Raw genomic sequence first — 27122 nt, 5'->3', positions numbered from 1 at the left:
CTTGATTCCCTTAATTCCATCTGGCCTGCTGAGTTTCTCCAGCATTTTGTGTGTGTTGCTCGGACTTCCAGCATCTGCAGATATTCTCTTGTTTATTATTTTTCTATTTATATTTATTCAGCTCATTTAATTGCCTTACAACAAAATACAACATTCAGATTTAATAAGTATCATTGCAAACTTTTAATTCTTTGTTCACACTAAAGAGCTTTGCAGTGGTCCACAAATTATCATTCACAGTGTAACTGTACTGTCCACACAAAAAATGACATAATACTTTTTAATGCTGGCAAATATCAACCAAACAAAATGATGTTTAATGTGAAAGACAATCTGCAGCTGGCACTCTGTGAATGAGCTAATTGATTTAGAAAACACTTGCATGATGTTTGCTAGAGCCATTAACATCTGCCCAGCCCTCTTCCTTATTGAATAGAATATTAGACTGAAGTTGCTTTAGTCAAAGGCTGGATCATTCTGGCAAATGTGACTGAGTCTTGTTGATGTTGCTTTTCAAAAAAAAAAAAAATTGAATGTGAAATAATATAACATAAGCTTCAATATTATTTGAGAATGGGAAATAAACAAAGTATATTTACTGAAGAGCAGCTAGATGAATATCAGGTAAGTCCACAGAAGAGATTATGTAATGTAAAAGTATACAAGATTATTATTCTTAATGTTGCATTTAAATGTACTAATTTGTAATGTTATAATAGAAGAGAATCTATTAAAATTGTTCCAGTTTCAATGTCATATGATAGGTAATGTTTGGTAAAGTTCTACTTTAAAAACATGCAAAGAAAAATCATTTTAATGTCACTGAAGAATGATATACAATAGGGTATGGATTATTTACAGAAGTAATGATTATTGATTTAAGGTTTAACCGCTTTTTAATCTATCTAATTTTGGAGAAACTTGAGAATTTAAGTACAGGTTAAGTCATTCTATGGATGAAGTGAATGGTGGGGTTCTGAAATGAATGAGCAGCAGAAGGCTACCCAGAAAATGTTGGAAGAAAATATTGTGAAATATTTCAGCCAGAAGACATTATCAGAATTTAAATGGCTGTAGATCTGTTAAAGGAAGGGAATATCAGGTGTGTCACAAATTCCTCCATAATGCTGTCAAAGGAATGAACGCAAATAATATTTTACTTTTGTGGGGAGGTGGGGAACATAGTTTTTAGATCTATTAGATATTCGGAAGGGAATTGCTTACTTTTATAGCAACTGTTATAATGCAAATAACATTCCTCAATAAGTGCACATAAAATATATATCACTGAACTTACAGCAATGCATGATGACCTTATATTGACAGTGTGATAATTGTCTCCCATAAGAACAAGGAGCTACTGTGAGTCAAAATAAAATTCACAGGTGACTAACAACAGAACATAAGCTTGCAATCATCTGAGAATGGCTCCTATTCAGGTATAACTCTTAAAATTGCTTTTAGACAATAGACAATAGACAATAGGTGCAAGAGTAGGCCATTCGGCCCTTCGAGCCAGCACTGCCATTCACTGTGATCATGGCTGATCATCCACTATCAGTATCCAGTTCCTGCCTTATCCCCATAACCTTTGATTCTGCTATCTTTATGAACTCTATCCATCTCTTTTTTGAAAGCATCCAGAGACTTGGCCTCCACAGCCTTCTGGGGCAGAGCATTCCATATATCCACCACTTTAATTGCTTAAAATTTATAGAAGATCACTTTTAGTTAAAGAGAGGTATACTCATTGGTAAGATCTCCTGCCAATGACCTTCTTGCCAGGATGATCATGTGTTAATGGATGTAAGATGAGTTGACTTTATAAACACATCCTTTCATTTTGCTTTATTCATTTTTTATGCATCTGTCTTCATTTGCGCTCATGCTAATTTGACCTAAGCATTGCAGTCTAATGAAAGGGACAGGAAGATTAGATTCTGAGAATGAAAAAATAAATGAAGAAGTGAAGTAAAAACTGATTGCCTATAAATTATAAACCCATAAACCTCTTCACCCCAGGCCTTTGAAGTTTGAATCTTGCAAGTGGTCAAAGTTTCAAGAGAGATTAGTGACATTGCCAGCACAGAAATCTTACTTTGTAACTGCTGCTTATATTGTCAGATATCAGCCTTAGCTTGCTGCCGAGGGTGCGATCTATTTTTATGATGGAAAGCCACCAGAGTCTTATGTAGAGGTTAGTGCCACCAAACTTTGTTCTTTGGCACGTTTAAGATTGCATAAGTTATCCAACCAGCCATGATGGTTGGTAACTCACTGCATATTTTGTTCATTATTGTCTTGTTGGTGTTTTGTTTCAGCACTTTTTATGGCTAGTGCTCATATTTCCTGGCAGCTTCTGAGAAATAATCAATTAAATTCACCAAAGCACAATCTACAATTCAGTGCAGGACCAAATTAGTAAGAAAGCATTTATTGGACAGTAGGTGGCAGCAATGGAATAGATTTATGGCAAAACTCAATTGATAAATAATATTATTCCATTATATGAAAATGCATTTAAAGCTTAAGATCCAACTGACTTAAAAATCTAAATCGAATATATATAAAATGCAATTTTAAGCAATATAGCTGATGAAGAATCATAACTGAAAGATGATCTCTTTCTGAGATCTTTACATTTATTTTTATAACAATAAGGTTTTCTAATGCAGCTCATTCTTAGTGGTTGAGTTAGCAAATTGGGAAATATGTGGTATTTGTACACATAAATGTGTAGTGTCTCTTATCTGTGTCTGGGTAGCAAGATAAAATAAACAATCCTTTAATACATCTATACAAATGGCAGTAATCGTTATTCTGTAATGCCAGCTCCTGATAATGCTCCACTTTGAGGCACACTCCACAGATTAATTAAGGCTAAGAACAGAATGGAAGCTCCAACTGAGGTGAATCTTAATGTTTCACAGCTACCGTTGTTCCAATAACCAATACATCACCTCTCTATCCACCCCACCAACTAAAGTCGCATTCTTCTCTTACCCTGTAACCGGGAACATCAAATTGGAATTTCTCCTTTCCTTAAGACATGTTTCAGTAATACCTGTAATATCAGACTTAAGCACATTTATCTGTGTCCTAAATTCATCCACCTATTTACAAAGTACTGTTATTGTACTCTGTACCAAAGTGCAAAGTAATTTTTTATTATCGTTTATTAATACCAAATTTATTTGTCTTTTTCCTAATCTTTCTTTTGTTATCCTTCCAAACCTACTGATTAACTCCATTTCCATTTCCCCCTTTCTCATCCTTCTGACTCCACATCCAAGTTCCTAGCCTTTGCACTAACTGAAATATTGGACAAAAACAAGTTGGAAGAATTCAGTGGGTCAGCCAACATCCATGGAAGCAAAGGGTGTAAGCTGATATTTCAGGTTGAGTCATTGCATCAGTCTTCAGTAATTAAACTACTCTGTCCCTGACCCAATGAAGTGCAACTTGTCTATTTTGTACAAGTCCATCCTCCCAGGAATCGAAAGTCCTTTTTGGTGTAATCACAAGCTCCTTTTTTCTGTGGTAATTAGCACTTGGATGGGCAGTCCGAATTCCACAGATTCCTACCTTGAGGTCCTCCCTTTTACTCTTAACTGTTCCCAAAATCTGCTTTCAGAACCGGATTCCTCTTTGGCATAGAACGTTCTTCAGCTGCTTGGTAATGTCCTTGACACTGCTACTGCAGAATTAAAAAGCTGTCTTATTATTATGCAGCAGAAATACCAGTCTTAACTTCTACATTTAAGAGAAGCTTGGAGAAATATATGGATGGAAGGGGCATGCAGAGCTATAGTCCTGCTGGTGGTTGATAAGACTAGGCAGAATAACAGTTTAGCATGGACTAGATGGGTCGAAGGGCCTGCTCCTGTCCTGCAGCACTATACAACTCTATGACACTATACACCCTCCAGCACTCCAGCCTTTCTAGTTGCCTCATCTTCCTTTGGATAATTGACCCAGGCAATGGACCTATCTCCTTTGGATCTGGCTGTAACCCACAAGAACTGTAAACTCAATTCTATTCAGAGGTGAATACAACAAGAGTAAAATACAGTTGGGCATTCATGCACTGTCTGCCTGAACCATCTTTTCTGGCATTCATCTGTTCCTCCTTTGCTGTTGTTAGGTAGGAACGCCTGAATGCCATTGCTCACGTAACCCACGGCCTCACAGATGCGTCACAGTGAGACTCTAACTGTGATAACCTTGAGCAGTACAGTACAGTACAATATAGGCTCTTCAACTCACAATGTTGTGTTGACTGTTTAACCTCCTCTAAGATCAATCTAACCTTTCCCTCCCATGTAGCCTTTCATTTTACTTTCTTCTTTTTTTTTTGTAATTTATTTTTTATTGAATTTCATCATCAAACAATCTGCCTCTACTGCCACTCCTGGCAGGTCATTCCATATACCCACCTCTCTCTGTGTAAAAATACATACCTCTGACTTCACCCCCCCTCCCCATACTTTTCTCCAATCTCCTTAGAAGTGTATCCCCTTGTACTAAACGTTTATGCCATAGGTTTATCTAGCTGAAAATGCTTCCAGAAATACTCTGCAGCTCCTATGAGTTACGGCACTTCACAGGGAATTCACAGGCGGCCTTTTCTGCCGCGATTCACCAGCTAACTAATTAAAATGAGGCAACACTCGTCATTCAGTTTTGACTTTTCACAGCACTAAGTGTTAGATAGCCTGGTGAACTATCCTAGTTTCTGCATGTTTATGTGGGACAAGTCTTAAAGAAAAAGGCAACTAATTTTTTTTCTCTATTTCAAGGATTGTACTGTCTTCTCAAGGAAAGAAATTATGAGGTAAATTAAGAGATTAGATTTACTTTTCATATGTACTGTACATCAAAACATCAAATTGTATGGTAAAATGTGTCGTATTGTGTCAGTCTGAGGATGTGCTGGTTGCAGCAACCCAACATAGCAAACCCACAATTTACTAATCCTAACGAGTACATCTTTGTAATGTGTGAGGAAACCGAGCACCCAGAGGAAAGCCACGCGGTCATGGGGAGAACGTACAAACTCCTTACAGACAGCAGTGGGAACTGAATGCCAATTTTCCGCTTGCTGGCACTGTAAAGCATTATGATGACTGTCACGCCACTGTTCTGCCAGTGTGAGCGTAGCAATATGAGAGCTAAATGGTGTCCCTGTGCAACAAAGAGCCCACCATGCATTGAGGTTACAGCCAGAACAGAGGGTCAGGTTGTCTGAAGACATCAGTTTCAGTTTGAAAATGAGGTCTTCTAGGGTTAAGGGAAACATGGAGGGGGGTTTCTTCACTCAGAGGGTGGTGAGAGTGTGAACAAGCTGCCAGTAGAAGTGGTGGGTGCGGGTTCAATTTCAATATTTAAAAGAAATTTGGATAGGTACATGGATAGGAAGGGTACAGAGGGCTATGGTCCAGATGCCAGTTGATGGCATTAATAGTTTGGCATGGACTGGATGTGCTGAAGGGCCTGTTTCTGCACTGTACTATTCTATGATTCCAAGGTTGTCAAGAATAAAGTGAACATAAGGCACTGTTTCAATAGGAATGCTTGTTCATAGCTTTTCAGTGTAAATTCCATTTTTGTGACTGTTTTGTGCTGTTCAATGTTGCCACATCAAAGATCGGCATCCATTAAACAGAGTAAGATCGGAATTGTGCGACAGCACATCAATAATTCCACATATTCACAAACACAATAAATATGGCTTGGCTTTTAAAAAAATATATTTATGGGATATGGGAATCACTGGTGATGTCAGCATTTACTTCCCATTCCTAACTGCCCTTTGAGAAGATGATAGTGGTGGAAGGAGGCTTGAACCTACAGTCTGGTGAAGGGATTTCTGTGGTGCCATTATAGTCATAGAGCACTACAGCACCAAAACAGGCCCTTCAGCCCATCTAATCCATGCCAACCTGATCACCTGCCCAAACCCATTTACTGCGCCCAGATCATATCCCTGCAAACCCCTCCCATCCATGGAACCTGTATGTAGCTTTGTATTATCAACTTTGTATTGTTAACTTCATTTGATCACCTCATCTGAATCATTAATATGTCTTGAAAGCTGGAGATCCAGCACCAATTCCTGTGGCAGCCTCCCAACCCAGAGGTGACTTGATCATTCCCATTCTCCATTTTCTCTCTGCTAACTAATCTTCAATCTGCACCATATGTTACCTCAAAAATTATGTGCTTTTATCTGGGAAGAATTTTGGCAAATCCAAATACACACAAACGTTAGTTCTCTTTTTTTATTCATTCTTCTAGTTACCATCTTAGAAGAAATCTACTAGCTTTATCAAATATAGCTTGCTTTAAATTCATGTTGACTGCCCAATCCTGTACTCTAAATTCCTTGTTATCACTTCCCTAGTAATACATTTCAAAATTTTCTCTGCTATTGATGTCAAGCTAATTGGCTCACTGATCCCCATTTTCACTCTCTGATCTCCCTCTATACTTGGGAACATATTTATTATCTCACATCTATTGGGACCATCCTAAAATTATGGAATTTTGGAAGGTAACAACCTCTACCCTCCAGGACGCCCCATTCAAAACCTTAAGTTGCAGGTCTCATTATTTTGTCTAACACTACTTTTTTTTTACTGCTAATGCTAATTTTTTTCAGCTTTTCGTTTACTCTAGACCTACAGTCCTCCACTATTTCTAGGATGTTTTCTATGCCTTATCCTGTGAAGACCAATCAAAAAATGGTTTCTTTTTGTTGGCTATTTTCTTTCTCCCATCTCATTCTGTGAGGCATCCAGTATTAACTTTTGCAAATCCCACTTGACGTCTCCAGAGGTGCTTTATATTGTTCATGCTAAGTTATTCTTGTTTACTATTTTCCTTGACTTCTATTGTGAATTCTGAAGTGTTCCCAATCCTCAGGCCTATTGTGAATTCTGAACAGTTCCCAATCCTCAGGCCTATTGTGAATTCTGAAGTGTTCCCAATCCTCAGGCCTATTGTGAATTCTGAAGTGTTCCCAATCTTCAGGCCTATTGCCTCTATATCCTGTTTCTTTCTCCATCCATATGCTTTTATATCACGATTATTTCCATTTTCGTCAAAGTATTTTGTGGGAAAACTTCTCCAATAATTTCCCACATTCATTTAACCTTACTACTGCCTGTTACACACTGGCATTTAGGGCAGCAATGAAGGTCCTCCATCTCCGCGGTGTTCAGGGCTTCCTTCACCATATCATTTGCTTCCTTTCGGTTTTCACTACCGTCAGTCATGCAGGTATTGAGTGGAGACTCAGGAATACTGTCGAACTCGGATGTAGAAGGATTCTCTATTGCTGTTTCTGTAACAATCTTGTTTTGCCAGTCAGGGTTGTTAGACGAGAGCTGGACCCCTAAACCTGGAGGACCGGTGGACCTCTCTTAGTCTGAACTCTGTCCTTTGACCTGTCTGGCACTGGTGACTCTACCATGAGCCAAAACATAAAGCTCTGACTCCAGCCAACATAGCTCTCTGGGTCATTGAGGCACGCAGGCCTCCAAAGCACGACAAGGTTGTGGTCCTCTTGGAGGCATTCATTTAACCATATCTCATCATTATTTATAATAAACAAAGAAAGTTAATCCATTTCCCCCCACCTTTGTTGAATCTCTGTACTCTTTCAGATTATATCATAGATTCCGTGCACTGGTACCACAGAATGTCCCTTGGCAATTCAATGATATTAAAGATATCAAGCTGCCACTGCAACTCATCAGCAAGATGCCAGAACTGAAGGTACGAATGTAGGACTGGTTAGTGATGGCAAAAATGACGTGGTTCTTTTACTTGGTGAACAATCTGATACCCAGTGCCTGAGCTTTCTGAGACTGGCTCATAATAACACGATTATCCTGACATCTAACTCTTCTCACCCAGTGAGAATGAGAGCAGGTAAATTCTATTCCTGAAGCATCCTGTACAAATGTTAAACATTTGAAATTATAATTATTTCCTCTTTTTTTCCCTTCAGGAAAACCCCTTTCATCAAGAGATACTTAAAGTGTTTTCAGATGAGCAGGGCGTCATGACATTTAATGAGTTTCTAAATATGTTCTCTGCTTTAAGTGACATGGCGCCTAACAGTTTAAAGGCATATTATGCATTTAAAATTTACGGTAAGTCTTCATACGGTAAGAGAACTGTGTTCTCAGCATCATTTTAGAGTTTTGTACTTAACTGTTAATTGAAAATTAAATTTGTTGTATAGTGTATTCTCAACTGTCTCAAATTAAAGTGAAAATAGTGGTGTTGCCCAAGTGAGCAAGTGAGCTGATGTAAAATCAGGCAGATGAAAGCTGTGCTATTAGAGCATATTTTATTTCAGCACAATAACAGCCACTTGGCCCACAATGTTGTGTCACCCTTTTAAACTACTCTGAAATCAATCTAATCCCTCCCTCTCACAATTTTCTATCATACATGTACCTCTGTAAGAGACTCTTAAATGTCCCAAGTGCATTCCCGGTACACACGCCTACCACTCTCTGTGTAAAAAAACCTACCTCTGACACTCCCCTTAACTTTCCTTCAGTCCCCTCATTTTAGCGATTTCAGCTCTGGGAGAAAGGTGCCAGCTGTCCACTCTATCTGTGCTTTTTAACATCTTATATACCTCTAGCAAGTCACCTCTCATCCTCAGAATCAAATTAGAATCAGATTTAATATCACCGGCATATATCATGAAATTTGTTAACTTAGCGACAGCAGTACAATGTAATACATGGTAATATAGAAAAATAAGTGAATCAGTTACAGTAAGTATATATGTGTATGTTAACTAGTTACATTAAAAATTGTGAAAGTGAGGTAGTGCTCATGGGTTCAATGTCCATTTGGGAATCGGATGGCAGAGGGGAAGCAATTTTTCCTGAATCGCTGAGTGTGTGAATCATCCTCTTTTGTTCCAGAGAGAAAAGCCCTCGTTTGCTCAACCTTTCCTCATAAAGCATACTCTCTAATGCAGGCAGTTTTCTGGTAACTATCCTCTACATTCTCACTAAAACTTCCTCATTCTTCCTATAATGAGGCAACCAGAACTGAACACATCATTCAAAGTGAGGTTGAGCCATATAGAGCTGCAACAGTACCTCATGAAGGCCAATAGACCATATTTCTTCTTAACCACTCTATCAACTTGCACGGCAACTTTCAAGGATCTATGGATGTGGACCGCAAGGTCCCTCTCTTCCCGAGAAGGATCACGTTTTAGAAATGCATGGCCTTTGTGTCTTTATCATTTGTATTTATTATACAACATAACAACATAAATGACACAACTGTTCATATAACACTGCTCTGTAAAATTGCTCCTGCAGCAGTTATGGCACAAAGCTGGTATTCACTTCCCAGAACTGATCAATGCAAGGGGATTAATTCAACCACAACAGTTTTCAGCCTGATGAAGCAGCAGGCATGATGGAACGAAGATCATTAACCCTTTCCATCTATTGAAATGATCAGAAAGCACAGTTTTTTTGAATGGTGAGAGAATTCCATCTGATATCATGGAACAAATGTATCATTAAAACATTCACGTTAAGGTGATATATTTATAGTAATAATTTATTGGAAACAAATGCCATCAGTAAATTAAATGCTCCAGATGATGATTTGAGATATATCTCTGAGACATGAAGCCTAAATGAGGAAGCACATCGATTCATATTTACATCGTCATGTTTTTCCTACAAATCACACTCAGTACCAGCTGATGTTACAGAGTTGTAGAGTCATAGAATTACCCAGCATAGAAACAGGCCCTTCAGCTCTGCTGGTCCATCCTGATCAAGGTTCCCAGCTAAGCTGTAGGCAAGTGTATGGCCATGCACAAGGAGTAAACGCGTAGGCTATGTTCTAAATTGGGAGCAAATTCAGAAATTGGAGGTGCAAGGGGACTTGGAAGTCCTGGTGCAGGATTCCCTAAAGGTTAGCTTGCAGGTTGAGTCAGCAGCAAGGAAGACAAATGCAATGGTAGCATTCATTTCAAGAGGACTAGAATATAAAACCGAATATTCTGTGCTGAGATTTTATAAGGCTTTGTTCAGACTACATTTGGAGTATCTTGAGCCATTTTGAGCCCCATGTCTACGAAAGGACGTGCTAACTTTGAAGAGGGTTTTATGGGAATGACCCTAGGAATGAAAGTGAAGCATCTGATAGCTCTGAGCCTATACTCTCCGGTGTTTAAAGGAATGAGGGGAGATCTCATTTAAATATACTGAACATTGAAGAGTCTAGTTAGGGTGGCCGGGGAAAGGATTTTTCCGATAGTGGAGAGCCTAGGACCAGTGGGTAGAGCCTCAGAATACAAGAATTTATTTAAATCTTCAAAGAATCTCCTTTAAATCTCTTCCCTCACACCTAAATCTGTGTCTAATTCTGATGTGAATCTAAAATAGATTAGTAAATTGACAAAATATCCACATACAGTATATAGGCAAGCTGTACATGATTAGCCATTGATGTCTAAGTGGAGTTTTTTTTTCCTGAATTATGAATATGAAACTCAATAGAGCCAAATACAAGAAAATACACAGACTCCTACTTACCATAAATCAAATGTTGAATTTATAAAGTTCCTTATTGTCATCCTTTCAAAACAAACTCCACTGGATTCAGTTACTGACTCAGTTGATGAATACTATGGTGACTTAATACTAGAACAATAAGTTCTCTTATTTGATATTAGTTAAGCGTACAGTTTGTAAGAAAGTTGTAACAAAAGTTGCTTGGAACTTCAAGATTCTCGGCTTGGCATTTGAAATATATTGGCAAGGTTTACAGGGAACTGGTTACTAAATGATCTTCTCAAAGCTATTGTTATATCTTGTAATGCTTGATTTTCCCGTTAGCATATGCTTTAGTCTTCAGTTCAGAAGATGAAAGGTAACAGGGTTTCCCTTCCTCCACCACTGACACTGCCCTCACCTGCATCGCCTTCATCCCCTGTACATCCGCGCTCACCCCATCTTCCTGCCACCTTAACAGTTTCTTGTCCTTACCTAACACCGCATGAGCCTCTGCCTTCAACACATCATTCTCTGTAATGTCCGCCATCTCCAAAGGGATCCTACCACCAAACATATCTTTACTTCCCAGCCCTCTCTGCTTTCCTGCAGGGATTGCTCCCTCCGTGATTCCCTTGTCTGTTCATCCTTCTCCACTAATTTTCCTCCTGGTACTTACCCCTGCAAGCGGCCAAAATGCTACACCTGCCCATTCACCTCCCCATCACTTCCATTCAGGGCCCCAGGCAGTCCTTCCAGGTGAGGCAACATTTCACCTGTTAATCTGCTGGGGTCGTCTATTGCATCCAGTGCTCCTGATGTGGCCTCCTCTACATTGGCGAGACCCGTTGCAAATTAGGGGAACCGCTTCAACGAGCACCTCTGCTCCATCCACCATAAGCAGAATTTCCTGGTGGCCCAGTGTTTTCATTCCGATTCCCATTCCTGTTCCAACATGTTGGTCCATGGCCTCCTCTTGTTCCAAGATTAGGGTGAAGGAGCAACATCTTATATTCTGTCTGGGTAGCCTCCAACCTGATGGCATGAGTATTGATTTCTCCTTCCGGTAAAATAATTTTTCCTTCCCTCTCCCCTCTTGTTCTATTTCCCACCCTGGCCTCTTGCCTCTTCTCACCTGCCTATCACCTTCACTTGGGACCCCTCCTCCTTCCCTTTTTCCTGTGATCCACCCTCCTCTCCTATCAGATGCCTTCCTCTCCAGCCCTTTATCTTTCCTAGCCCTCTGCGTTAACCTATCTCCTTCTAGCTATCCTTGTTCCCCTTCCCCCACCTTTTTATTCTGGCATCTTCCCCCTTCCTTTCCAGTCCTGAAGAAGGGTCTCGGCCCGAAACATCCATCGTTTGTTCATTTCCATAGATGCTTCCTGACCGGCTGAGTCCCTCCAGCATCTTGTGTGAGTTGCTTTGGATTTCCAACATCTGCAGAATTTCTTGTGTTTAAGGTAATATGTTAGTTGTGTCAAATTTCATAAATTGTTCATGACATAAAATTCCCAATCACATTCCATTATCCTACTAATATATGCTCACTGGAATCATTACAGTGCCAAAGCACCAGTCAATAGAGAAGGGGAATGATGCTACTGAGACTGGTCTGCTGGGAGCCAGCACTGAGCTGTTATTATGCAGTATAATCACAGATATGTGGCCCTTGTTTGTCCCATCCATGATGCTTATCTATGCCAATTACATTTGCCTGCATTAAGCCTGGGTCCATAAGACCATAAGACAAAGGAGCAGAAGTAGGCCATTTGGCCCATCGAGTCTGTTCCACCATTTTATCATGAGCGGATCCATTCTCCTATTTAGTCCCACTCCCCCGCCTTCTCACCATAACTTTTGATGCCCTGGCTACTCAGATACCTATCAATCTCTGTCTTAAGTACACCCAATGACTTGGCCTCCACTGCTGCCCGTGGCAACAAATTCCATAGATTCAGCACCCTCTGACTCAAAAAATTTCTTCGCATTTCTGTTCTGAATGGGCGCCCTTCAATCCTGAAGTCATGCCCTCTCGTACTAGACTCCCCCATCATGGGAAACAACTTTGCCACATCCACTCTGTCCATGCCTTTCAACATTCGAAATGTTTCTACGAGGTCTCCCCTCATTCTTCTAAACTCCAAGCAATACAGTCCAAGAGCAGAGAAACGTTCCTCATATGTTAACCCTCTCATTCACGGAATCATTCTAGTGAATCTTCTCTGTACCCTCTCCAACGTCAGCACATCCTTTCTTAAATAAGGAGACCAAAACTGCCCACAGTACTCCAAGTGAGTTCTCACCAGCGCCTTATAGAGCCTCAACATCACATCGCTGCTCCTTTACTCTATTCCTCTAGAAATGAATGCCAACATTGCATTTGCCTTCTTCACTACTGACTCAACCTGGAGGTTAACTTTAAGGGTATCCTGTACGAGGACTCCCAAGTCCCGTTGCATCTCAGAACTTTGAGTTCTTTCCCCATTTAAATAATAGTCTTCCCGTTTATTTTTTCTGCCAAAGTGCATAACCATACACTTTCCAACATTGTATTTCATTTGCCACTTCTCTGCCCATTTTTCCAATCTATCCAAGTCTCTCTGCAGACTCTCTGTTTCCTCAGCACTACCAGCCCCTCCACCTATCTTTGTATCGTCAGCAAACTTAGTCACAAAGCCATCTATTCCATGATCCAAATCGTTGATGTACAATGTAAAAAGAAGCGGCCCCAACACTGATCCCTGTGGAACACCACTGGTAACCGGCAGCCAACCAGAATAGGATCCCTTTATTCCCACTCTCTGTTTCCTGCTAATCAGCCAACGCTCTATCCACATATGTAACTTTCCCATAATTCCATGGGCTTTTATCTTGTTAAGTAGCCTCATGTGTGGCACCTTGTCAAAGGCCTTCTGAAAATCCAAATATACCACATCCACTGCATCTCCCTTGTCTAGCCTACTGATAATTTCCTCAAAAAATTGTAATAGGTTTGTCAGGTAGGATTTTCCTTTAAGGAATCCATGCTGAGTTCTGCCTATCTTGTCATATGCCTCCAGGTACTCTGTAACCTCATCCTTGACAATCGACTCCAACAACTTCCTAACCACCGATGTCAAGTTAACAGGTCTATAATTTCCTTTTTGCTTCCTTGCCCCATTCTTAAATAGCGGAGTGACATTTGCAATCTTCCAGTCTTCCGGAACCATGCCAGAATCTATCAACTTTTGAAAGATCATTGCTAATGCCTCCGCAATCTCCACAGCTACTTCCTTCAGAAGACGAGGGTGCATTCCATCTGGTCCAGGAGATTTATCTACCTTTAGACTATTCAGCTTCCTGAGTACTTGCTCTGTCGTAATTGTTACTGTGCACACTTCTCTTCCCTGCCACCCTTGAGTGTCCAGTATACTGCTGATGCCTTCCTCAGTGAAGACTGATGCAAAATACTCGTTCAGTTCCTCTGCCATCTCCTTATCTCCCATTACAATTTCTCCAGCATCATTTTCTATCAGTCCTATGTCTACTCTCACCTGTCTTTTACTCTTTATATACTTGAAAAAGCTTTTAGTATCCTCTTTGATATTATTTGCTAGCTTCCTTTCATAGTTAATCTTTTCTCTCTCAATGACCTTCTTGGTTTCCTTTTGTAAGGTTTTAAAAACTTCCCAATCCTCTGTCTTCCCACTAATTTTTGCTTCCTTGTATGCCCTCTCCTTTGCTTTAACTTTGGCTTTGACTTCTCTTGTCAACCACGGTTGCATCCTTTTTCCACTCGAAAATTTCTTCTTTTTTGGAATATACCTGTCTTGCACCTTCCTCATTTCTCGCATAAACTCCAGCCACTGCTGCTGTGCTGTCTTTCCCGCCAGTATCCCTTTCCAGTCAATTTTGGCCAGTTCCTCTCTCATGCCACTGTAATTTCCTTTACTCCACTGAAATACCGACACATCAGATTTCGGCTTCTCTTTTTCTAATTTCACAGTGAACTCAATCATGTTATGATCACTGTCTCCTAAGGGTTCCTTCACCTCAATCTCTCTAATCACCTCCGGTTCATTACACAATACCCAATCCAGTACAGCCGATCCCCTAGTGGGCTCAACAACAAGCTGTTCTAAAAAGCCATCTCACAGACGTTCTACAAATTCTCTCTCTTGAGATCCAGTGCTGACCTGATTTTCCCAATCTACTCACATGTTAAAATCCCCCACAATTATCATAACACTGCCCTTCTGACAAGCCTTTTCTATTTCCAGTTGTAATTTGTAGTCCACATCCCTGCAGCTGTTTGGAGGCCTATAAATAACTGCCATCAGAGTCCTTTTACCCCTGCTATTTCTTAACTCAACCCATAAAGATTCTGCACCTTCCGATCCTATATCACCTCTTTCTAATGATTTAATATCATTTCTTACCAATAAAGCCACGCCTCCCCCTCTGCCTATCCTTCCGATACACCGTGTATCCTTGGACATTCAGCTTCCAGAGACATGCATCCTTTAGCCAGGTCTCAGTGATGGCCACAATATCATACCTGCCAATCTGTAGCTGTACAACAAGATCATCCACCTTATTCCTTATGCTGTGTGCATTTAAGTACAACACCTTAAGACCAGTATTTGATACTTTTTGCTTTGAATTCACTGCAACTTTATTGCACTGCAACTCTATTGCACTGCAACTCATCCCGATGGCTACAAATTTGCCCCATCACCTGCCTGACTTTCCTGACATCTTTACTGCTCACTATCTTAGCTTTGTTTCTGTTTTCCCCTTCCTCCGCTCTATCATTCCGGTTCCCATCCCCCTGCCAAATTAGTTTAAACCCTCCCTAACAGCTCTATTATACTTTCCCGCCAGGATATTGGTCCCCTTCGGGTTCAGTGTAACCTGTCCTTTTTGAACAGGTCATACTTCCCCCAGAAGAGATCCCAATTATCCAAGAATCTGAAGCCCTGCCCCCTACACTAGTCTCTCAGCCACGCATTCATCTGCCTGATCCGACTACTCTTGCCCTCGCTAGCACGTGGCACAGGTAGCAATCCCGAGATTACTACCCTGGAGGTCCTGCTTCTCAGCTTCCTTCCTAACTCCTGGAAATCTCTCTTCAGGACCTCCTCCTTTGTCCTATCTATGTCATTGGTACCAAAATGTACCAAGACAACTGGCTGCTCACCCTCCCCCTTTAGAATATTCAGGACCCGATCCAAGACATCCCGTACCCTGGCACCTGGGAGGCAACACATCATGCAGGTATCTCTGTCAGGCTCACAGAACCTCCTGTCTGTTTGCCTGACCATGGAATCCCCTACGACTACCGCATTTCTCTTCTCCCCCCTTCTCTCCTGCACAACAGCGCCAGGCTCAGTGCCAGAGACCCGGTCACCGTGGGCGTCCCCTGTCAGGTCATCCCCCTCAACAGCATCCAGAACAAGATATTTGTTGCTGAGGGGGACAGCCACAGGTGTGCTCTCCAATATCTGGGCATTTCCCTTCCCTCCCTTGACAGTGACCCAGTTTTCTGACCCCTGTAGCCTAGGGATGACTACCTCCCTGTAGCTCCTGTCTATCACCTCTTCACTCCCTGACAAGCAGTAGGTCATCAAGCTGCAGCTCCAGATCCTTAACACAGTCTCTGAGGAGCTGCAACTCGGTGCACCTGGCACAGATGTGGCCATCAGGGAGGCTGGAGGTCTCCCAGGATTCCCACATCTGACACCCTGAACAAAGCACTAACCCTGCAGGCATGCTATCTAATTCTACAGGAATGAAACAGGAAAAATAAGTCTACTCACCCACTTACCTCGCCAAACAGACGAACTTTTTAAACCGTTAGCTCGTACCGTTAGCTGTGAGAGCCCTGCTGTTCTTGTCTGTCCGGGCTGATTCGTGAAGTGGGGAGAGAAAAAAAGAGTTGGCGCTTCGCTCTCGCCTCTTCCCGTTTACCGCCGAAGCCCGTTGAAGCAAAGCCCTACACTCTGCTCCCACTCACTCCGCTGCCCGCTCCGCCAGCTGCTCGCTGTATAGGGTGGTCTCCTTTTTAAACTCTCCGCACGGTCCTGTTGACGTCACGCGCCTGCGCAGTCTCGCCCTTCTTGCACTCCAAGAAGTTTTTTAAAAAACTGCCTTCCTTCAGAATTCAGCTCCCACGACGCTCTGTAGTCCCGATCGAAAAGGTCCTCTGTGTATTTCCTATCTAAGTATCTGTCCAAATGCTATTAATGTATCTGCCTCCACTACTTTCTCTGGCAACTTGTTCCAGATAACCACCACCTCTGTATGCACATCTTACCCCTCAGATCTCCTTTAATATGTCCCCTTTCTCCTTAAAACTGTGTCCTCTTATTCTAAACTGCTCAGCCTGCCCTGGGTGCAAGATTCAAACTATCCTACCTATGCCCCTCTATAAAGTTATCTGTTAACTTCCCGTGTTCAAGTGAGAATAAACCCAACCTCTCCAACCTCTCCTTATAACTATAGCCCTCCAGTCCAGGCAATAGCCTGGTGAATCCTTTTGCATTCTCTCTATTGTTACCATATCCTTCCTGTAGTGTGGTGACCAGAACAGTACAAACTTCTCCACTGTAGTCTAACCAAAGTTTAATAACATAAAAATAAAATGTAAGATAATAAAATTAAAGTAATAGATGTAAAATAATTTTTGCTGCTCTAGCTATTTATTGAGATACAGCACGGGACTGGCCCTCCTAGCCTTTCGATGTGCGCCGCCCAGTAACCTCCAATTTAACCCTAGCTTAATCACGGGACAATTTACAATGACCAACTAACTTACCAACCGGACGCCTTTGGGCTGTGGGAGGATACCAGAGCACCTGGAGGAAACCCACACAGTTACGGGGAGAGTGTACAAACTCCTTACAGACAGCAGTAGAAACTGAATTCAGGTCATCAGTACTGTAAAGCGCTGTGCTAACCACTGCATTATAGAACCTTGTTATTAGTCCTCCGACAATCCTGCTTTGAGCGCTAAGATCACATTGGCTCCCCGCAAACCTGGGACACTAACAAGCAATGAACAGGCTCAGGAAAGGAAACTCAGTCTCCAAATCAAGTTAGTGGTTGCTTTAACAAAGTCCATTCTGTTGGAAGAACTCAGTGGGTTGAGCATCAATTGTCGGAGGAAAGAAATGTTGCCACTTTAGTTTGAAACCCTGCCTGAGGTTTGGTCATTTAAGTTTTGTACGTAGTAATAGTAACAATACTTCTCCATTTAAGACAATTTATATTTACTTAATGTTATATAAAAAAAAGGCATACTCAATGACAATTTTATTAAGCACATCTGTTTGTGAATGCAAATATGTAATCAGCCAATCGTGTGGCAGCAATTCAATGCATAAAAACATGCAGGTATGGGCAAGAAGTTTATTTGTTGTTCAGACCAAACATCAGAATGGGGAGGAAATGTGACCTAAGTGACTTTGGCTGTGGAATGATTGTTGGTGCCAGATGGGGTAGTTTGAGTATCTCAATAACCATTGATCTGTACTTAAAAAGACCAAGGTAACATGTCTGAACAACTGGCATCCTGTCGCACTCACCTCAGTAATAAGCAAATGCTTTGAGAGGCTGGTCAAGGACTTCATCTGCACCATGCTACCACCCAAACTGGACCCCCTACAATTTGCCTACTGACACAACCGACCAACAGATGATGCAATAGCCACAGCTCCACACACCATCCTTACACATCTGGAGAAGAAGGATGCTTATGTGAAAATGCTGTTCTTGGACTACAGTTCAGCATTTAGCACCATAATTCCCTCTAGGCTTGACAAGAAGCTCAGAGACCTCGACCTTCACCCTGCCTTGTGTGGCTGGATCCTGGACTTCCTGTTAGATTGTCGGCAGGTAGTAAGACTGGGCTCCCTCACCTCTGCCCCTCTGACCCTCAACACAGGAGCCACTCAGGGCTGTGTCCTAAGCCTCCGCCTTTACCCTCTGTATACCCATGACTGTATCACCACCCACAGCTCCAATTTGCTAATTAAATTTGCTGACAATACTACATTGATTGGCCTCATCTCAAATAATAATGAGGCAGCTTACAGAGAAGTCATCACCCTGACACAGTGGTGTCAAGAAAAGAACCTCTCCCTCAACCTCGCAACAACAAAGGAGCTGGTTGTGGACTACAGGCAGAATGGAGGCAGACTAGCCCCTATTGACATCAATGGATCTGGGGTTGAGGGGGTGAACCCCTGTAAGTTCCTCAGCATAAACATCACCAAAGGGGCACAACAGCACCTCTTTCACCTCAGACAGTTGAAGAAGTTTGGTATGGGCCCCCAAATCCTAAGAACTCTCTATAGGAGCATGACTGAGAGCATCCATACTGGCTGCATCACTACCTGGTATGGGAACTGTACTTCTCTCAATCACAGGACTCTGCAGAGAGTGGTGCAGACAGCCGAGCGCATCTGTAGATGTGAACTTCCCACTATTCAGGACATTTACGAAGACAGGTATCTAAAAAGGGCCCAAAGGATCATTGAGGACCCGAGTCACCCCAACCACAAACTGATCCAGCTGCTACGATCTGGGAAATGGTACCGCAGCATAAAAGCCAGGACCAATAGGCTCTGGGACAGCTTCTTCCACCAGGCCATCAGACTCATTAATTCACACCGATACAATTGTATTTCTGTGTTTTATTGATTGTCCTATTGTATATACTAACTATTATAAATTACTGTCATCGTCATCATCAGGTGCCATGCCCAGTTTGAGCTTTGACTGCCATGGTCCACACACTCCTGTTTCAGGTCAAGTGGATCAATTCATTGGTATTCATTTCCACTTCTCTGGCTGCTGTCTCCATCATCATTTGTCTTTGTCTTCCTCTTGCTTTCTTCCCTTCAATCTTTCCCATAATTACCGTGCATTCTAACTCCTCTTTCCTAATCACATGTCCAATGAAGTTACGTTGGGTTTTCATGATCTCATGCATTATTTCTATTTTTGTGTTTGCTCTGTTCATGACATCCTCGTTAGATATTCGTTTCATCCATGATATTCTTTGCATCCTCCTCAAAAACCAGATCTCTGCTGCTTCAATTCATTTCTTCATGTTACTAGATATTGTCCAACATTCTGAGCCATATAACATAACTGGATAAACGTAACATTTCAGTACTCTGAGGCGGGTTGTCATGCCTAATTTAGTATTTGTCAGTATACTCTTCATTCTTGTAAAGGTGTCTTTTGCCATCCCTATTCTTCTTTTGATGCCCATTTCGCACCTGCCATCTGATGTCACCCAGCTTCCTAAGTAGCAAAAGTTCTGTACTTGTTTTATGTCTTCCCTGTTTATTCTCAGCCTGCAGATAGGATTCTCCTTCTTTTTGGATATTACCGTACATTCTGTCTTTTGCAATTGATAGATAGACCAGTTACTACACATTGCACATTTAGATGAACTGAGTGTATGTTCGTGGTCTTCTGCCACTGCAACCCGTCCATTTCAATGTTCAAAGTGTTGTGCATTCAGAGATGCTCTTCTGTGCGGCACTGTTGTAATGCATGGTCATCTGAGTTACTGTCACATTCCTGTCAGCTTGAACCAGTGTGGCCATTCTTCTGGAGGCGTAACGTAAAGATTTTTACTCCTCAGGTATATGAAGGATGTAAATAATAAAGTCAATTCAATTCAATTCAATCTCTTGGTATTTTCACGCAGAACAGCCTCTAGAGTTTACAGAGAATGGTGCGAAAAACAAAAAACATCCAGTGAGACACATTTCTGTAGATGAAAATGCCCTGTTATGAGAGGGGCCAGAGAAGAATGGCCACACTGGTTCAAGCTGACAGGAATGCGACAGTAACTCAGATAACCCTACATTACAACAGTGACGCACAGAAGAGAATCTCTGAATGCACAACACTTTGAATCTTGAAATGGACAGGCTACAGCGGCAGAAGACCACGAACATACACTCGGTGGCCACTTTATTGGGTACAGGAGGTATCCAATAAAGTGGCCACCGAGAGTAACAACTAGCAGGAATCAAAGCGAAGGATCTAAAGGAGGATCTTAAAGTAGGAATGGGGGAAATATTCCGAGAGGGAAGACAAGGACAGCTGAAGGGTTGTGGTAAAGGGAGCTGGGTGAACAGAAGACCGGTGAAGGAAGAGCAGTCTTGTGTTTGGAATAATTGTGAACAGAAAATTCAGCCCAGACCAGCTGGAATGAAATTACTGAGGTAGGACAGGCCTCTGTGTGGAGGATAAAAGAAGGCTTTTGCAGCCTCTGCAGCTTTGCAAATTAATCCTGTTCAAGTATTTCTACAACTTCCTTTCAAAAATAATTATTACATTTGTATAAACGTACTCCAAGCGTATCTTGCCAATCAGAACAAAATGCTGATTAAAATTATTCTTCCTCATTACTTTTTTGCCTAACAGCTTAACTCTGTGTATTTTGATTACTAAGTCTTCTCTGAATCTCTGTTCTGTTGAACACAACCCAACTTTCTTTAGTTTTTCTTTGAAATATAAGTTGAAATTCTTGATTATATTGCAGAAATCTCCACTCCACACACTCTTAGACTTTGACCATGCTGCTAAATCACCCCAAGTTAATCTGCAAACTAACCAGTGATTTAGAACAACTTCCATGTTCTTGTACTTCACGCTTACATTTATAAAGCCATGGATCATGCCTGCTTATTTATGAGCTGTCTCCTATGTCTTATCCTCCCCAGAGACACATTTACACATCTCTTGACTCCCTGCTCCGACATCCCATTCAAGGTTGTACAACTTCATCGATATTTGTCTTTTCTCATTCTTCCTACCTAAGTGTTTTCATTTCATATCCCGTATTTGGTTTCATCTATCATATCTTTTTCCTCCAGTCACCGACTTTCCTTGCTTCCTCAACTATTGTTTATTGCTACAGCGATGGTCATTTCGGTTTTTAATTTGCTTTAGTTATGTGTTCCCAGATGGCCGTCTTCATTTCTGAAACTTCACCCTATGAAGTTCACTCATTATTCTTAACTCACTTCAGAAGTTCAGACTGGATGAAGTCTTTGTCTTCTTCAATCTCTTCCACATTTTCCAGACCAAAATCCATTTTTCTTGTCTGGTCAGTGTTTTATTCATCTTATTTATCTTCTGGAACAGCACACAATCAAACAAATCATTATATCTGTGTTATATTTTGCATAGACTTCAACCACGATAACTTCATTTGCCAGTCTGACCTGGAGGTAATGCTCAACAAGCTTATGGGCAAGGAGCTGTCAGATGAAGAACTTCAGTTGGTATGCAACAAAGTCGTGGAGGAAGGAGACCTGGATGGTGATGGGAAACTGTCTTTAGCTGACTTTGAATACATGATCACCCGTGCCCCAGATTTTGTGAGGTAATGTCAAAGTCGATCAATGAAGGTTTTTGTTATTTTTATTTTTACATATTTCATGAATCATAGAGGATATGGTTGCATTTTTAAACATTGGTAGTATCACATCTACTGATGTAAGATGTCAACCTTCCTGTCTAAATCTTTCTGGAAGAACCAGGAGTCCCCGTGGGGCTGCAAGTACATTCTGAGAGTAATTCACAAATTTGGTGTTGACCGCATGCAGGAACTCCATTCGGGAAGAAAATAATTTCAAATGAATATGTTTCAGAGAATGGGAGTAGAATTAACATCACAACCAAATCTAAACAAGGGTTACAAAGGGAAATGGGGAACACGATGTAAATGTTGGCCAGTGGGTACAGGTGTATTGGGTCACAGAGCAATAGAGTCATATAACATGGGAATAGACCCTTCAACCCAGCTGCTCCATACCAACCAAGATTCCCAACTAATCTTAGTCTAATCTGCCCATAGTTGACTCATATCCCTCTAAACAGTTATCTCCATGTACTTGACCAAGTATCTTTTAAATGTTGTTAATAAACAACATTTACTAAAATGCAAGTTTGGATCAGCAGATGAAGTTATGAAATGCAGCTTTGGATGTGCACAACGCTATGGGAGAACATTTAGGAAGTCATTGCAACACTTGAGTCTGAAAGTGATAATGGTAAGGAAGAGGCTGTTGCTGGCAGATGGATTAAGGCAGAGTGAAGGCAGAGAATTTGTGATGGGAGCTGGTGGATAAGCTGTTTTGTGATGGAGAAGATATGGGATAAAATGTCTGAGGTCAAATAAAACTGCTCAGTTTCAAATATACCAGTTTATTCTGAAGTCATGACCAAGAATGAATCAATAATAGAAGAATGGAGTTCTTGGCAATGGGGATTGACAATGTTTTTAATGCAGGAGGAGTTGCTTCACTCAAGACCAGTTGTGAGTGTGAAGTCTTGAGAAGTTGGGCAGATCCATTAGCCTATCTGTGAAATTTGATGTATAGTTTGAAAACCATGTCATTGGTTAGGGAGGGGTTGGAATAAAAATGAGGAGAAAAAATAAAGAGAGAGTAAACGAGCCCAGTCTAGCATTTTACCTAGTGGAAGTCAGCAACTTTGTCAATGCTGTTGTTCTTTACGAATGCACACAAATGTCAGCTTGAACCGTAATCCACACGTGTTAACATTGGCTTAAATGGAGGTACTGTATCAGTGAGCTAAGCCTGGCATTTCATGTAACAGGTTGATTTGTAACTTCAGGAAGAAAAGGATTCAAATCAGAATCATAATTAGGATTATTATTACTGACTAGTATGACATGGAATGTGTTGTTTTGTAGCAGCAGTACAATGCAAAGACAAAAAGTTATTATAAATTGCAAAAATAAACTACTAAAGAAGGGAATAACAAGGTAGTGTTCATGGGTCCATGGACCATTCAGAGATGCAAGATGACGCCGGCGATCTAGTAGATATAAATTTTCTTCTGAACTGTGATTGTTTCTGTCTGCAGCCTGTCAATTCCCTTTTAAGGTTGTACTTTTGAGCCAACTAAACGACCTGGCGCTTTTGGGGGATTCAGCGAAGTAGACCCTCGAGAGTGTAGGTATGGCTGGGGTGGTCGTCGCTGGGGGAGGACGCTGCATTGAGGCCTGATAGCAGAAGTTGTGTTTGGCTCCACTGCGCTGCACCGATGAAAGTGTTGAGCAAGAATAAAATCGTCGAGGACGAGAGTGGGAAGCAAACAAGTGTTCAGCGCAGTCTGCCTGCATTTGACCGGTCTCCCTCTTTTTGCTACTACCAACGGGTGGGAGGTGCAGGAGTCTTGGGTCCCACATTATCCTGCAGCCAGCGAACTCCTAGACCAGCTTCACTTGCCTCAGCACTGAATGGGCTCTGCACATTTGCACTCACTCTCAGTGATTCTGCAGTTCAAGTTCAATGTGTTTTTGTTTCCTATTTGCGTTATCCGTCCCCCTTTGCAAATTAGACATGCAGCTGTTCGGTGTGTATGTGTTTTAGTAAATTCTATTCTGTTTTTGTTTTGTGAACGCCTGCAAGAAGATGAACCTCAAGGTTGTGATGGCATACATACTTTGATAATAAATTTAAATTTTGAACTTTGAAATCTGATGGCAGAGGGGAATACCTGGTCCTGAATAATTGAGGACATGTCTTCAGGCTCCTGCACCTCCTCTTTGATGGTATTAATGAGAAGAGTGCTGATCCCTAAAGGGTGCAGCTTTCCTGAGGCACTGCCTTTTGAAGATTTCATTCATGGAGGGGAGCGTTGTGCCCATGATGAAGAACATAGAAAAGATTCATCTAACATTTTATGAACAGCTGTTCAGCTGTAAAACGTACTTGAAACTTTAATGCTACTAGTATAAAAAAAACTTACCCCAAAACTTATACATCTTAATTGTAATTCAGTATCATATACTCAAAAGTCAATGAAGGTAAGGCTGGCTTGACAGATGTTAGGAGTTAAGTGAAGGAAAAATATTGGGTGAGTGACTTAAAAATAAGACATCTAAATATCAATTCTTTATGCGGGAAATGTTCTGAAAGTAACTTGGTCACACTATTTGCTCGCATTTTAAAGGAGCGATAGTAAGATTTTAATGCATTATTTAGTCTTCTGATTTCATTCTGACATTTTATAATTCTATCATGACATCGAAGTTCAAATTTCAAAGTAAATTTATTATCAAAGTATATATATTTCACCATATACTATCCTGAGATTCCAAATGGACTCCCTGTATGGGGTCAACAATCTCAACACCAATCAGGCATTGAATCCTTAGGCTGAGTTGCTGTTAATACAAATGAGACTTTGACAGTATGGTTCAATGTACATGTGGGAAATAAATGAAATTGAATTTATGGCTGCATTTCACAATATCACTGAAACACTTACAGAATGAACCCCTCGTACTTCCAGAAAGCAGGAAGTTTGGCCCCATGCATCAATAAGACCATGACCTTAAGATATAGGAGCAGAAGTAGGCCATTCGGCCCATCGAGTCTACTCTGCCATTCAATCATAGGCTGATCCAATTCTTCCAGTCATCCCAGTCCCCTGTCTTCTCCCCATACCCTTTGATGCCCTAGCCAATCAAGAACCTATCTGTCTCTGCCTTAAATACACCCAATGACTTGACCTCCACAGCTGCTCGTGGCAACAAACTCCACAGTTTTACCAGCCCTCTGACTAAAGTAATTACTCCGCATCTCTGCTCTAAAGAACTAGGAGCAGAATAAGGCCATTCAGGCCATCGAGTCTACTCTGTCACTCTATCACGTTGTTGGGCACGTGGCCAAGTGGTTAAGGCGTTCGTCTAGTTACCTCAAGGTCGCTAGTTCGAGCCTCAGCTGTGGCAGCATGTTTGTGTCCTTGAGCAAGGCACTTAGCCACACATTGCTCTTGTCTGTGCGAGGAGTGGCGCCCCACACAGACTTCCAATCTGTGCCTTGTAAGGCATGAAAGTGCCCGACGCAGGCCTCTCGTGGTCTGAGTCGACGTTCCCTCCCCTCTGTTCTAAATGGATGTCCTTCAATCCTGAAGTTGTGCCCTCTTGTTCTAGACTCCCCAACAGATGGACATTAGCACTGTATCAATGTTATCACATTCCGTACGATTAATGAAATGTGTAAAATTAACAAGTGAATGTGTAAGGCTTTCTAAAGAGTTAAATATTAAAATCTAAAATCTTTTTATTTTTCAACAGCACTTTTCACATTAGGATCTGAAGAGCTTAAGTACATGAGAGGCTGCCACACAATAAAACCTTTACTTCTAATGCTACTCTGCACCATTTTTTTCAGCTGGAAGTATTCCATGACCATATTCTGAGGCAAGATTTCTATTACATATGTCTTGAGTATTTTAAACTAAATGACACTTAATTATCTGAGTTAGAATTTCCCAAGTCTTCGTTTCATCTCATCTGATTGTTGTATTTGAATTAAAGAAAAACCTTCAGAGAAATGCACATTTGTTTGAAATAATTCATTAAGCCAAACAGAAAGAGCATTTAAAGTCGCAAACACAAGGAAATCTGCAGATGCTGGAAATTCAAGCCACACACATCAAAGTTGCTGGTGAATGCAGCAGGCCAGGCAGCATCTCTAGGAAGAGGTACAGTCGACGTTTCAGGCCGAGACCCTTTGTCAGAACTAACTGAAAGAAGAGCTAGTAAGAGATTTGAACTAGCTCTTCTTTCAGTTAGTCCTGACGAAGGGTCTCGGCCCGAAACGTTGACTGTACCTCTCCCTAGAGATGCTGCCTGGCCTGCTGCATTCATTAGTATGTTTTGTGTGTGTCACAATTATGGATATGCATTAAAAAGTTGCTGGTGAACGCAGCAGGCCAGGCAGCATCTATAGGAAGAGGTACAGTCGACGTTTCGGGCCGAGACCCTTCATCAGGACTAACTGAAAGAAGAGATAGTAAGAGATTTGAACTAGCTCTTCTTTCAGTTAGTCCTGACGAAGGGTCTCGGCCTGAAATGTCGACTGTACCTCTTCCTAGAGATGCTGCCTGACCTGCTGCGTTCACCAGCAACTTTGATGTGTGGGGCAGAGCATTTAAAGTGAATGTTACAGAGTTGGAGTTTTCTTCATCACCTTCTCAGTTTGAATACTAGTGAGAGACATCTGAATCCAGTAATCACATTGAGAAGTCCTGCTGGAATGACCACCAATGCAGCACGTTGGAAGCTTGCAAACATGATTCAGTACATATTGTCCGATTGAACAAGATTTTCTGCAAACATAATCTGAAAGGAAATATGTTCATTGGAGAGATTTTGGTTTCAAAAAGACGATCCTCTTTAGTTGTATTATTATAGTCTGTAATGTACCTTTCACTAAAATTTGATTTCTCCATCTCACGCACCATCAAGAGGTTTCCAAACTAACTTTTAGAACATGTATTAAGTTTAGTCAAATACAATGAAATAACTAAGTTTTATTTCTATTTGTGAATTTTACTGATGTGTTCATAAATTCTACTCTCAGTTATATATTCTTAGTAAAACCATGTAGAAAATTGCATACATTCAATTCTGCATTCAGAGCTCAATTCAGCTCTTGATGTATCAGATTTTTAAGGTTTTAATATAAATTCAAGATGTTGAGAGAGGGTATTAAGTTTCTTTAACAAGAGCCAACTTCA

At 41.2% G+C, this 27122-nt stretch overlaps 1 protein-coding gene across 2 annotated transcripts; it reads left to right on the top strand.

Annotated features, from left to right (window-relative positions):
- The first annotated feature begins 573 nt into the window (after positions 1-573).
- LOC134343371 (calcium and integrin-binding family member 3-like) lies at positions 574-25757 on the top strand. 2 transcript variants are annotated; one of them, XM_063042071.1, is made up of 6 exons: positions 574-624; positions 4800-4834; positions 7668-7779; positions 8015-8159; positions 21750-21945; positions 25675-25757. In XM_063042071.1, the coding sequence occupies exons 1-6, from the start codon at positions 574-576 to the stop codon at positions 25694-25696; spliced, it is 561 nt and encodes a 186-aa protein (XP_062898141.1). In that variant the 3' UTR covers positions 25697-25757. The 2 variants fall into 2 exon arrangements, with proteins under 2 accessions (XP_062898141.1, XP_062898142.1); XM_063042072.1 differs by lacking the exons at positions 4800-4834; positions 7668-7779.
- Positions 25758-27122: the final 1365 nt, after the last annotated feature.

This window comes from Mobula hypostoma, chromosome 3 (genome assembly GCF_963921235.1).
Source record: "Mobula hypostoma chromosome 3, sMobHyp1.1, whole genome shotgun sequence".
NCBI classification, from domain to species: domain Eukaryota; kingdom Metazoa; phylum Chordata; class Chondrichthyes; order Myliobatiformes; family Myliobatidae; genus Mobula; species Mobula hypostoma.
The sequence above is the reverse complement of the archived record's forward strand: the minus strand, read 5'-3'. Positions and strand labels throughout refer to the sequence as shown.